Source organism: Nicotiana tabacum, chromosome 24 (genome assembly GCF_000715075.1).
Source record: "Nicotiana tabacum cultivar K326 chromosome 24, ASM71507v2, whole genome shotgun sequence".
NCBI lineage: Eukaryota > Viridiplantae > Streptophyta > Magnoliopsida > Solanales > Solanaceae > Nicotiana > Nicotiana tabacum.
This window is the reverse complement of record NC_134103.1, coordinates 97441018-97454331: the sequence shown is the minus strand read 5'-3', so window position 1 is coordinate 97454331 and position 13314 is coordinate 97441018. Positions and strand designations below refer to the sequence as shown.

The 13314-nt window shown below is 35.7% G+C and overlaps 2 protein-coding genes across 2 annotated transcripts; both read left to right on the top strand.

Moving 5' to 3' along the window:
* Nucleotides 1-248: 248 nt before the first annotated feature.
* On the top strand, nt 249-3561 carry LOC107785698 (uncharacterized). The gene is made up of 3 exons (XM_075248122.1): nt 249-856; nt 1351-1518; nt 1685-3561. Exons 1-3 carry the CDS (start codon nt 284-286, stop codon nt 3305-3307), a joined length of 2364 nt encoding a protein of 787 aa, XP_075104223.1. The 5' UTR covers nt 249-283; the 3' UTR covers nt 3308-3561.
* A 2192-nt stretch (nt 3562-5753) lies between these two features.
* LOC107785702 (protein DEFECTIVE IN EXINE FORMATION 1-like) lies at nt 5754-13027 on the top strand. Its single transcript, XM_016607066.2, has 12 exons — nt 5754-6104; nt 6731-6841; nt 7289-7371; nt 7609-7726; nt 7812-7969; nt 8537-9114; nt 9206-9276; nt 9977-10233; nt 11329-11794; nt 11891-12008; nt 12082-12264; nt 12346-13027. Exons 1-12 carry the CDS (start codon nt 5971-5973, stop codon nt 12661-12663), a joined length of 2595 nt encoding a protein of 864 aa, XP_016462552.2. The 5' UTR covers nt 5754-5970; the 3' UTR covers nt 12664-13027.
* The last annotated feature ends 287 nt before the right edge of the window (nt 13028-13314 follow it).

Below are 13314 nucleotides of genomic sequence, written 5' to 3'. Positions count from 1 at the left end.
AAAGCCTAGATTGTATGAGATCTAGTGCAAATGCTTACGTAGTACAATGGGACCCCTTATAATATCTTTTTATGAATGTGTTACGAGAGTATAATTCTTTAATAATTAATGGGTAACATATCATGACTTGGTACTTGCAATTTCAACACGTTTTCTTAATTATCTCTTTCCATATTTGATCATCCTAGTTTTCTGCTTCTACAAATACCCTCTTCCATATTCATTTCTTGCTTAACTAACTTCATCTCCTCTCTTCCTCAACAATCCACTAAGAAACAATTACATGGCAGTGGCAGTGGCAGTGGCCGCGACCACCGTGTCCGGTGCGGAGCACAACCGCATTATGTGGCGGATGAGGCTGCACTCTGCACTTCGGACCGTTTTGGCGTATAGTATAATTGGCTGCTCCACTCTTTATGGACCACCTTGGTTAAGAAAATTAGCAGCATTTCCAGCATTCTCATACGTAACAGCTACTCTCATCACTAGCGACTCGACGTTAGGTGACACATTGAGTGGCTCATGGCATGCAATTCTCGCCACAGTTCAAACCGTTCCGCTTTCCATACTTGGCGTATGGATAGCGGCCAATGGGTCCGATAGGCTATCACCCGTTGCTTCCGCCCTGGCATTAGCACTAACTTCGTTACTGGTGTCTCTCGTAGAATGTACGCATTTTAGGTGCAAAAAGATTGCTTTTGGGCAACTAGTGCTTGTGTTTGCTGATGGTGTTATTCGTGGATTGAATACAAGTGCTTTTGTCCACCCTCTTCGTGTTGCATGGAGCACAGTCCTTGGAATCGTTGCTTCTCTTCTTGCTTTATCGCTTCCCTATCCGAGGCTAGCTTACTATGAGGTTGGTTTTCAATACATTATTATACTTTTATAGACTGACAGTCAAACAAATTTTGCTCTATTAAATCATACGAGAGATAATTACAGATGATATATTGTGAATAAGAAGTAAGATTAGTAACCTTGAAAATAAGGCATGTTACCTGTTACGATAAGTTTAAATACACTGATATTAGTAAAAGTTCTTTACGCTATTGTGTACAATGACAAGAATTCGTGCTATTTTTATGTCATATTCATGTATATATGTGCGGCATAATGCAACAATCTTCCTATTAGGAAGTTCAGAAATCGTATAGGACTAGAGGCCAGTAATTGATTTATTAGTTTAATAACTCAATCTGTTGGAGTTCTTTAGGTTTCAATCAGTTTAACATTTTCTGATGAAGCCGTAAAGAAGTACTGGTCTTTAAGCATCGGTGAATTTTTCGTATTTTAATGTTGAAATGAATGAACTTTTAGCCTTATTTCCTTTTTGTTTTGTTATATTATCAGGTCAGAAAACTACACCGATTATATGCTGAAAACTCAAAAGAGAGAATGGAAGTATATTCAAGGGCAATCACTTCCCAATACAATTTTAATGCAGTTGAACTATTGTCCAAAGCCAAGGTCCTTGCTCAAACAGGACCCAAGCTTCTCCAAAGCTCCAAAGTTTTGAAGGTAACAGAACTTCTTGGACCAATATATGTATCTTTTGATATATATCTATATATCACTAGGTTACATATTCAATCTCCAATTAAAGTGACAATTTGTCCTCAAAAGTACTATAAAAATACCATTTAAAATTACCTATTATTCATTATTTTTATGCTTCTTTTTGCAGGGAGGTCTAATGTGGGAAACACCTTGGCTGCTATTTTTCAAATGTTGTTCCGAAGTTCCTAGAGACAATGAACTCAAAAACATGGAAATAACAATAAGAGGAATGGAAATCGCCCTATCTTCATGTCCTTCATTTTCCACTGGCCTGGTGACCGAAGAGTTAAAGGGCGCGTTACAACATATATCTGAGCAAATTGGTCGAAAATCAGACCAATCTACTCATCAAGAAACAAAAGTAGACTTTCCCAATTATGAATCCCCTTTGATCCATAATGACACCATATCTCCGACTCAAACAAGCCTCCCTGCATTTTTCTTCTTATCTTGTGCAAAAATGCTGCTTAATAATTCATCCCAATCACTTCCCAAAGATTCCAAACCTAATGCAGAGGTTCATTCAAGAAGAGTGTGTCATAACATTTGGATGAAAAGGCCAAGAAAAGAAACATTGGTGTTTGCAATTAAATGTTCTATTTCTTTAGGCCTAGCTATGTGGCTAGGCCTACTATTTGATAAAGAAAATGGTTTTTGGGCAGGTCTAACAGTAGCCAGTAGCTTAGTACAAGGCAAAATAGCAACATTTACTCTTGCTAACGCACAGGCACAAGGAATTGTATTCGGATCAGTCTATGGAGTCCTCGGCTGCTCTGTCTTCAAAAGTATCGACAACTTAAAATTCTTAGCCCTTCTCCCTTGGATTATTTTCAGCAGTTTTTTGAAAAATAGCCGGATTTATGGCCAATCAGGTGGAATTTCAGCATTATTAGGAGCGGTCATGATCTTAGGACGAAAAAACTATGGCCCTCCTAATGACTTTGCCATCATAAGACTAACAGAAACTTTTATTGGATTGTCTTGTTTCATTGTGGTACAGTTCTTATTCAATCCGAAACGAGCGGCCAATCTTGCAAAGAATCAATTACATTTCACAATGGATATTCTCAAAGATTGCATGAACCAAATAGTGCAAAAAGAGCAGCCAGAACTGCTGGGATTAATGGAAAAACAGAGGAAATTAAAATCCCATATCCTGAATTTGCAAAAAATTTCTCATAATGCAGAAGTGGAGCCTGATTTTTGGTTTCTTCCTTTTAATGCAACTTGCTACAAGAAGCTCCAAGGCTCTTTATCAAAAATGGCCGATTTATTTTACTTCATTGTCTACAATATCAACAGTATGTCACAAGATTTTCAAAACAGCGGTGTTGATAATTGGAATGAACTCCAAGAATGTATAAATGATGAATTGGAGCATTTGAAGGAAAATTCAATTCTGTCACTAACTTTTCTTGACAATAAGCCCAGTTTGATCAAGTTGTTCCCAGATGATGATCAAGAGGAGAAAAGACTTAATGATCTTGAGGAGGGGAAACTACCAACATACCCCAAGTCAAGTAATTTGATTAAACAGAATGATGAAAAAGGAGAAAGAGGATTAAGTTTTTTTCTTGAGAGATCAAAAGAGGTGATTGACCGAATATTAAGTAGCCAAGGAAACAAGGAGCTAAAAGGAAAGTCAATTGCTTCATTGTATGCTCTGGGATTTTGTATAAGCAGCATGCTGAAAGAGATCAAAAATATTAAAATTGCTATGAAGGAATTGTCACACTGGGAAAGTCCTTAAAACCCAAAAGAATTTGAGTACTAAAGTGCTGGAAATTTCTCAAAGTATTCAAGCATAGCAGCAAAATTATACTCTATTAGATTTTTATGTATAGGTATCCTAAGCAGAAAATTTGGATATTATTTTAATTGAAAGGTAGAGAAAGCATGTTAGAAGATTCATTTGTATAGTCAATTTGTTTTTTAATCTAGCAAAATAATTAGGGGTGTACAAATTAAACCGACAAACCGCACCAATTCGATAATCCGAGTCAAACCGAGAAAAAAAAATCCGATTATGGTTTGGTTTGATTTAGTTTGACGTTGGAAAAAAAAATCGACCATATTTGGTTTGGTTTGGTTTTAACTTAAAAAAGTCAAACCGAAACCAAACCAACCCGACATTATATGTATAGAAGTTTTAAATATATTTAATACATAAAAATATTTATGGTAGTATAGTTTATAAATATTTCTTAAGTTTTTTCGTAGTTTTATCTTTTGACGTATTATTTCAAGTTTGGGCTTATAATTTTTGGATACTCCAATAAGTTTTATAGTCCAATTCAATTGTACTATGAATGAAAATAGTATTGGATATCTATCCATGGTTTAGATAAAATGTACCTAACTTATTTTTCTTTTAGTGGTTAGTCATGTAAATAATAGTACTTATTAGTCATAATTTTAAATTATGTTTGTTTTCATTATGGCCTATTAATAATATTTATTTTATGCGATTTTATTATCTTTATTGTTGAATATTTTAGTACAATGTCATGACTCATCTCATAGTTATGTTATTTTATTGAAAAACACCTTATATAGTTCTGTCTTACTAGGATTAAAGAAATATTTGGAGCACAAATTTTACGTTTTGTGCTATGAAGACTTTATGAAGAAAAAAACCTGAAAAAAAACCCGAAAACCCGAGAAAAATCGAGATTAAAAAACTGACTTTTATTATTGGTTTGGTTTGGTATTTAGACTTAATAACCCGATACAATTGGTTTCGTGTGGTAATTAAAAAATCCTAACCAATCCGACCCATGTACACCCCCGAGAATAATGGAGTATTATCACTTTTAGACTGCACACTAATTACATTTGGTAACCGAAAAAGTGTATAAAATTTGTATAATTTATGTATATAATATACAGAATGTATATATTATATATACAAAAAAATATACAAATTTTTTATATTTTTCGACTATTATTTTTACGGCGGTTATACAGTGTCATTTTTTTTTTTGAGAATAATCAAGCCAAATAGGCTAAATTGCATTGACTTTTTTCAATACTTCATCTTGCGTTCAGTCACTTAGCAATTTTTTACTAACTCTAAAGCAAACGCCTTGTTTAGCAAATAATATATTACTCTGACGACTGACAGTACAGAAGAGCTGTTTAAGATAACACTGTATCTTTTTTGTCATTATAAACTAGTTTTACATGTGTTCCCATATTTTGAGCCCCTACCTTGTTTGCCATATTTACCCCCCTTTTTTCAATATTCCATTATTTTAGCAAGCAATAAATAAATTTTGATTTCTTTTAAATATATCATGCGTGAACGATTTTGGAAAGATATCCGAAAGATATGAATCCCAGCGTTCTAAAGAAGACTCTTTTTCTTATTTTATTACTAATCATAATTCATATATTAAAGGCTCTAATAACAAGTTCCATGTGTTTCAAAATTAATTGCAAATTACTCTGTCAAGACAACATACCAATGATTCATTACTATCAATATGGGAAAGCAAATAATTCATAACATGTGTCTAATTTCTTAAAAAAGAAAATCTGACCCCATTTAGAAAACAAACTCGAGAGGTTACTTCTTTTGTAAGTAATATACTTGCACATTAACCTATAAGAGAAATTGACATTGAAAGAGATTCCAGTTCGTAGTGATTATATCAAATTAACGTGGTTAAGTGATTTAATAAAGTAAAAAAAATATTAATTAGTCATGATTAAGTGAGAAAAATATATTTACGTTTCATGCATCTATTGAATTCACATAGACATTCAGAATTTGCACTTTTCCTAGTCATAACAGTAATTAACGGCAACTAGGTTATTTTTGGAATTTGATTAGACGATAACCAAAAACAACATAAACAAGGGTCATTTACCAAAAAAGATTAGGATAGATTAGTAAATACTCCTTGTGCTTTACCCCCAACGTGGGACTTTCTGACGCGAATTCAAATTTAATCGAACTACAATACAAATACTTGATACCGGATCAAGAAAAAAAAGAAGAAGAAACAAGGGTCATTATAGGATTTTTTTTATTGTTGGCTTATCGATAAAAAATAATTACGAGAGCTAGCCTAAATATTCAAATATATACACTGATTATATATCTTACATGCACAAATATGTATATTTATATATGTTATATGTATATTTATCTTAATATACAAAATATATACCTTTGCTGGCTAACTTTTTTAGGGCGGCGCAAAAACAAAATGTGATTATCCCATATTTTTGTTGACGGGAAAAGGTGCTATCTTAACCGTAATGTGTCCAAAAACAGTAAATATGCTTAAAATTAAGGGAATAGCAAAGACTTCCAGTACAGTATCAAATTTCGTCAGACTCATTTGTTCTGCAATATGAAATGTTATTTAGATTACTAAACCTCACCGGTGAAATAAAACGATCTCAATGAAAACTAGGGTTTTTGTACTCTGTTTTCTGCTACTGTCTTCTAATTTCCGTTTTCTGCAAAGTGAGGACACGAAAAAGAACAAATTTCGAGAACGAGAAGCCACTGATGATTCCCTTGCTTACCCCAATTTGTATGTTTCCATTCAAATTTCCATTTCCAGCTGTTTAATTGATTTTGACTTTGCATGAACATCTTAATACTTTGTTCTGTTACCACTAATTTATGATACTTTAAGTCGGAAGAAATATTTTAAACTTTGTGACGCATCAAACACCGCCATATAAATTGAGATTGAGATGGAGGGAGTATATATATAAGTTAAATTAGCATGTTAAACTCCTTGTCTAGTCAAACTTCCTAATAAAATTGGACGACGGAGGAGAGGTGCGCACAAGCTAGTTTATACACCACGGTTATTTAAAAAGAAGCACCCAAGCATGTAGCCTAATAGTCAATCAAGTGGGTTGAAATTCCATGTTCAAATTCCAACGGAGGCAAAAACACTAGGTGATTTATTGCCATCTGTCCAAGCCTTGGTGGTTAGAGTTTTCTGGTACATGTGCTAGTGAGAGGTAGCTGGTACCTCGTGGAATTAGTCGAGGTGCGCGCAAGCTTCCGGGATACTATAGTTATAAAAAATAAAATGTGAGGAAGAAAATACCATTGAAACATATTTCTTTGAGTTTCAACGGCTGATACACTATGGATAAAAACTGAAAAGATTTTAATATTGCTTTTGGTGCTTGTTGCTGGCAGAGATGAGGATGAATTGTTGAATACACAATGCCCTCAGCATTTGGAGCTAAGATGGCAGACAGAAGTTAGTTCTAGCGTATATGCATCGCCTTTGATTGCTGATATTAACAGGTAACGTGATAAAAGCTTCTTTCTTCTGGTTGGTAAATGGTAATGTGTTTGCTTTTACACTGCCCGTGTGCGTGATGAGTGGCTTAGGATGAATGTTGTGAGTAGTTTACTGTCGCAGACTACTTGTTTCTGTAATGGTACTTCGACGAAATATTATCAAGAGAACAATAGCAAGAGAAAAAAAATATGACTGGCATGGAAGGAGTTATTTCTTTATGACTAACAAAATAGGTAACATATGTCCTAACATAAGTTTGTTGATGAAAATGGGTAGCTGCGAAAAGTTAAATGACTATTTAATCTCTGCGAAAAAGCAACAACAATCTTAGCTATGCATTAGATTCAACATAAACATGAAGTTGCTCAGTTTAGTTGAGGAGTATCATTTTATTGTTCTCTTTTTCCTAGATTAGTTCATTTTGGTTACGTTTCTGAATTTTAATTCAGTGATGGAAAGCTTGAGGTGGTAGTTCCTTCTTTCGTTCATTACTTGGAAGTTCTGGAAGGCTCTGATGGAGATAAAGTTCCAGGTATGATTTGTGGAAAACTAGTTATAAGAATAAATGCAAACTTATTTGATTGGCTACAAAAGACCTCACATCGTGCTGGTATATAAGTTGAACACTAAGATTTAAATTTATAGACTATGAAACAACAAAACTTGTTTTAATATGAAGAGATGATCTATATGAATAATAATGAGGTTTGAGCAGGTTATATCTAAGCTGTATGTCATTTCTACTAATTTTATAATTTCACATTGTCAGGATGGCCAGCTTTCCATCAATCAACTGTTCATTCCACTCCTTTTCTATACGACATTGACAAGGATGGGGTGAGGGAGATAGGTTTGGCCACTTACAATGGTGAGGTGCTCTTTTTCAGGTATGGGTACAGCATATTTTCTAACTGTTCTCCTGTAGTTGAGGCATCTTTCTGCAATTAGCATGACCTTGTTAGATTTACATAGGGTCTCTGGATACTTGATGTCTGATAAATTGGAGATTCCTCGGCTGAGAGTTAAAAAAGATTGGCATGTGGGTTTGAATCCGGACCCAGTAGACCGTTCTCATCCAGACGTCCGTGATAACCAACTCATACAGGAGGCTGTCAAGGACTCCATAGCCCGTGTGTATTTCCTCTTACATTTGCTTTTCACAGTAATTTTGTTTCCTCTTAGTAATTCCTGCTTGTTTATGTTATCCTACCAAGCTAGCTCAGAATAGGTAATTTTTTAAATGAGATGTGACACGTGTTATAGATCTACAGAGCCATGAGTTGGAAATTTTTCTTATGTTTTATAAGTTCACTCTTTTGGTACTCAGGTCCAGAATAGATTGCTGCTATATATTCTTGATTTTACATTACTGAATTAGGGTCTTACTCAAATATTTCTGTTGTAATTTGATACCTTTGCCTATATTTTACTCAGTATTGGTGCACTTAATCCTATCTTGCCGCTCTTAACTTTTTTCACATAGATTTGACTTGCCAGTGGGGGAAAAGTGAAATTATTTTCCCTAAATAATTATCTCAATATATCAAGGGAGATGCTCTTATTTGTTTTTGTTTTTACTTATTTGGTGATGTAATGCTCTCAGGATAACCTCTTTCTTTTAGAAGTGGAATGCTACATATTGACCTTCATCAATTGCATTTTATCTTAAATCATATCTTTAATTCGAACTCTTTTAGGTCACAATGCATCTACTCATGGAGGCAACAATTCAAAGTCTACTGCATCAGAAGTTAACACGGAAATGCATTCTATTCAAACAGAAGTCAACCATGATACATCTAATGCTTCAATATCTTTGCCATCAGAAGTTTCACCTAACACATCAAATTCATCTAATTTAGAGGACCAAAAGGGGAAGAATGATAGTCTAGCTGGTGCAGAAGTTAAAATGAATAACAAGAGCAATATTACCCTGAGTTCTGATAATGAGAAACTCAACAATTTGGAGAATGGAACAAGTAAGGGGAGAAGGCTTCTTGAAGATGATGTCTCGAGAAGATCGGAGGAAAGTGGTTCCAGATCCGAAGATGTTAGAGCTGCAACTGTAGAAAATGAAGAAGGTCTGGAAGCGGATGCTGATTCATCTTTTGAGTTATTCCGAGATAATGAGGAGCTGCCTGAAGATTATGATTATGACTATGATGATTACCTTGATGATGATGAAGAAGAATGGATGGGTGAAGATTTTGAGGAAGCAGAACACGAGAAATTGGAGAATTATGTTCATATTGATGCTCATGTTTTATGTACTCCTGTAAGTCTCTCGGACAAAATAGCTTATTTGATACTTCATTGTCGTTAAGTGTCAGGTAACAAATATTAGTTTATGTCGTTGCTTCTATTAGGTCATTGCTGACATTGACAGTGATGGGGTGTCAGAGATGATTGTTGCAGTATCCTACTTCTTTGACCATGAGTAAGTTTTTTCACTATGGTGCTATTTTGGTTTTACATTGTTTTCTTGTTTCTCGGTTTCTGACCGAAATCTCGGCTGATTTCTTTACTCCTATATTCAGATGATCAACCACAGAATACTCTCTTGCTTGCACCTTTCTCCAAAGATCATCCAGGCCAGTTTCAATGATAGGTGGCTTGGGAGCGGCTCCTTTGCTTGTCCCCCCCCCCCCCTTCCTTTTGGACATTTGTTGCTGCTATTAAATGGAAATTAGACTGCATTGTGTAATCTTGAAGTGAGCTTCTTGTTGATTGGATAATGACTACTCCTTCCAGAAAAGGATGTTTACTTGGGTATGTGGTGTTGAGCTAAAACTTCAGCTTGGTTATATTGATAGCTTGTATTATACATTTCAGTTCTCATAACACAACTGCCAAACAAATATAGGAGTTGCAATTGTTCGAGTCAAGATCTTTTAATTAAATGCTATTTATCTGAGGTCTATCTTTTTTATAGGAGCTTAGCTTTGAACTTCTTGATGTGCATTACTGTATGAGCATATATATTTTTAAATGACTAAAATCTCCTCCTTTTTTCTTTATCAAGTAGATCTCCTTTACTTTCCTCCATTTAAGGTCTCTTTTAGTATTAGACAGCTGATTAAACTTTTGGAAGTCAATTGTGCACCCACAAAAAAAAATGATTGATCATAAATTTATAGGTACTACAACGATCAGGAGCGTTTGAAGGAACTTGGAGACATTGACATAGAAAAATATGTCGCTGGTGGTATTGTTGTTTTTAATCTAGAAACCAAGGAAGTTAAATGGACTGCACAGCTGGACCTAAGTACTGACAATGGGAACTTCCGTGGCTATATATACTCTTCTCCTACCGTGATTGATTTGGATGGTGATGGAAAATTGGACATTCTAGTTGGGACCTCTTATGGCTTGTTTTATGTGTTGGATCACAACGGTAATCCTCTGTTGAGGTCTTTTCTTCCTTGTTGCTTAACTTTTAATCGTGTTGCTGATGTCTGGCTTAAGTCGGTCAATCAATCAATCAACTATACCTCAATCCTGAAATTATTTGGCTTCAGCTACATGAATCCTATGTAGGGCACTAGGGGTGTCAAATAGGCGGGGTTGGACTAAATGCAGCCAGGTTAAAATTGGTTGAAGCAATAAATCGGTTGGGCTATAGGTAACCCAAATGTTTGCTTGGGTCAAAATGAGCGGGTTAATTTGGGTTAAATAATGGGTTATAACCAACTCGCCCAACTCAAAAGCTTTTCTCATTTGTTTGTTATGTTATAATTTAATTAAGTACGAAATCAACCTAATAAAAGTTTTTCCTTATATATCATGTCTATTTCAAATAAGCCAAACTCAAGAAATTTATTTTCTATGCTTTTATAAGTGCTCTTATGGATCAATTTCGACTACAAATGCAGCCCAAAAATGGCCCAAGCTTTTCGATAATTTTGGCATAGGCCCGCTGATGAACATATTCACAACCCAAAGCGTCCAAGTTTGGGCGGTTGGGCGGGTTATACTTTCTTGGGCTAAATTTGACACCCCTAATCCTATGTATCCTTTATTTTGTCCATTTCGTTTTAATACTAAATAATTCAGATGAAATTATAACGGTTCTTTCCTATGTGATCTGGAATTACTGCCCCTCTTGAGAGACATGTTGGTTTAATAGCATGTCCTGTCATGGTAGTTGTAATGCTTTGTGTAATCTTAGAATGTAACTGCCTGCTATATTCCTATTCGATTAAGCCTATGAGATTTGGAGTCACTAATAGTCGTCGATAGACCAAATAAGGTTTGGGGTTTCTCAGTCAAAAATACACCAAATATTTATTAATTGTGCAATCATCATTCTGTTGACCTCTCCTCTTGGAGAGGCCGTAGACGTGCCACGCTACGTGGCAAGTCAGGTTATGAAGTGTTATCCTCGTAATTCCTTTTTGTTGTGTCATCCTCTCAAATCTTTAGCTTGTTCTGGTTGATATTATTGTTCTTATCGTTGTACCATTTGGAGACTAAAGACCTTCTACATCAGGCAAAGTGAGGGACAAGTTTCCTCTCGAAATGGCTGAAATCCAAGGAGCAGTAGTTGCAGCTGATATCAATGACGATGGCAAGATTGAACTAGTTACCACAGATTCACATGGAAATGTTGCTGCTTGGACTGCACAGGGCACAGAAATTTGGGAAAAGCATCTCAAGAGCCTAGTTCCTCATGGACCTACCATTGGTGATGTGGATGGAGATGGTCATACAGATGTTATTGTCCCAACACTTTCAGGGAATATATATGTTCTGAGTGGCAAGGATGGTTCATTTGTACGTCCATATCCTTATAGGACTCATGGTAGAGTGATGAATCGAGTTCTTCTAGTTGATTTGAGCAAACGTGGGGAGAAGAAAAAAGGGCTTACCATTGTCACGACGTCATTTGATGGTTATTTGTATCTCATAGACGGACCAACATCATGTGCTGATGTTGTAGATATTGGTGAAACTTCGTAAGACATACCCATACTTTTTTTCTTTTCTTTTTTTTTGTAATTTTAAGCAGAAACTTGTCTTTGAGCAGCTAATATGTTTTCTGTTCGTCGCAGATACAGCATGGTCTTGGCTGACAACGTTGATGGCGGAGATGACCTTGATCTTATTGTAACAACCATGAATGGTAATGTCTTCTGTTTCTCCACGCCTGCACCACATCATCCCCTCAAAGTAAGTGAAAAATTCGGTCTGTTTTTGCTTAAGTATTCGTGTTCTCTGCTTATTAACACGTTATGCACTCCAGGCTTGGAGATCTCCTAACCAAGGGAGAAACAATGCTGCTTACCGTAATGGTCGTGAGGGGATCTATGCAACTCCATCTTCAAGAGCTTTCCGTGATGAAGAAGGCAAGAGCTTCTGGGTTGAAATAGAAATTGTTGATAAATACAGATACCCATCTGGGTCTCAAGCTCCTTATAATGTCACGGTAAAAAGCTTTCACTTACTTGGTCTATCTCGTATACTATTAAAATCTCATCAGTTATTTCTTAATTCTTCATTGTGACAGGTGAGCTTGTTAGTTCCTGGTAATTACCAAGGGGAACGAACTATCAAGCAAAATAAGATATTCGACCGTCCTGGAAAACATCGTATTGTGCTTCCGACTGTTAGTGTGAGGACTGCTGGGACTGTATTGTTGGAGATGGTTGACAAGAACGGGTTATATTTCTCCGATGATTTCTCTCTAACATTCCATATGTATTATTATAAGCTATTGAAATGGTTTCTCGTACTCCCTATGCTGGGGATGTTTGGTGTGCTTGTAATCCTTCGTCCACAGGAGGCCATGCCACTACCATCATTTTCGCGGAACACTGATTTGTGATGCTGCAATCACCTATATTACAACTAACTTGCATCAGGTGCAAGAAATGAAGCAATCACTTCTCTGGACCTTGAGCTGAGAGGCAACTTCCCGATACTGAGTATGATCAATGGTTCAAATACGGCTGTTCAGAAAGTTTTCGTTATTGTGAACGGATGTATCGTGAAAAGTAGAGTAGTTGAAAAAGGATTTGCCGTGATCAGACCTGAATCTCTGTATACAGTCAAGTCTCTGGTTTTTGTGGGGGTTAAATCTTTGTTATCCTTTGAACACATCCTGTGAACTATTGAGATGTTCAGGGACCTGAATTTTGTGAAGTGAATATTTTCACGGTAAGAATGGTTGTGGACCTGTGATTGACCCATTTTTCTGATGTACAGAGGTATTTACTAGTTGAGTGCTCATGTGGTGTTACTATTAAACCAGCTTTACCAGTTGGTGCATACTTATGGGTTTATTTTTGCACCGTGTTGTCTCAAAATTTGTTGGCGACCAGTGTTGAAAGTAACCGAGAAAAAAAGAACTGAAATTGATGGTATATTTTCTTGAAACAACAAAATCTTACTCTTATCAAGGATGGTGACAGAACGTTTACTGTGTAAAGAGAAATTTACATTGGTGATGCCGGGAAGTAAACTCTTTCACTTGTTA

What these genes read in the sequence shown, in the direction of transcription:
- LOC107785702 (XM_016607066.2), top strand. Translation starts at nt 5,971, where the DNA reads ATGAAAACTAGGGTTTTTGTACTCTGTTTTCTGCTACTGTCTTCTAAT. An exon ending in TCCCTTGCTTACCCCAATTT is followed by an intron (nt 6,105 to 6,730) that starts GTATGTTTCCAT and finishes TGTTGCTGGCAG; the next exon opens with AGATGAGGATGAATTGTTGA. An exon ending in GGTGAGGTGCTCTTTTTCAG is followed by an intron (nt 7,727 to 7,811) that starts GTATGGGTACAG and finishes AGATTTACATAG; the next exon opens with GGTCTCTGGATACTTGATGT.
- LOC107785698 (XM_075248122.1), top strand. Translation starts at nt 284, where the DNA reads ATGGCAGTGGCAGTGGCAGTGGCCGCGACCACCGTGTCCGGTGCGGAG. An exon ending in CGAGGCTAGCTTACTATGAG is followed by an intron (nt 857 to 1,350) that starts GTTGGTTTTCAA and finishes TTATATTATCAG; the next exon opens with GTCAGAAAACTACACCGATT. An exon ending in AAAGCTCCAAAGTTTTGAAG is followed by an intron (nt 1,519 to 1,684) that starts GTAACAGAACTT and finishes TTCTTTTTGCAG; the next exon opens with GGAGGTCTAATGTGGGAAAC.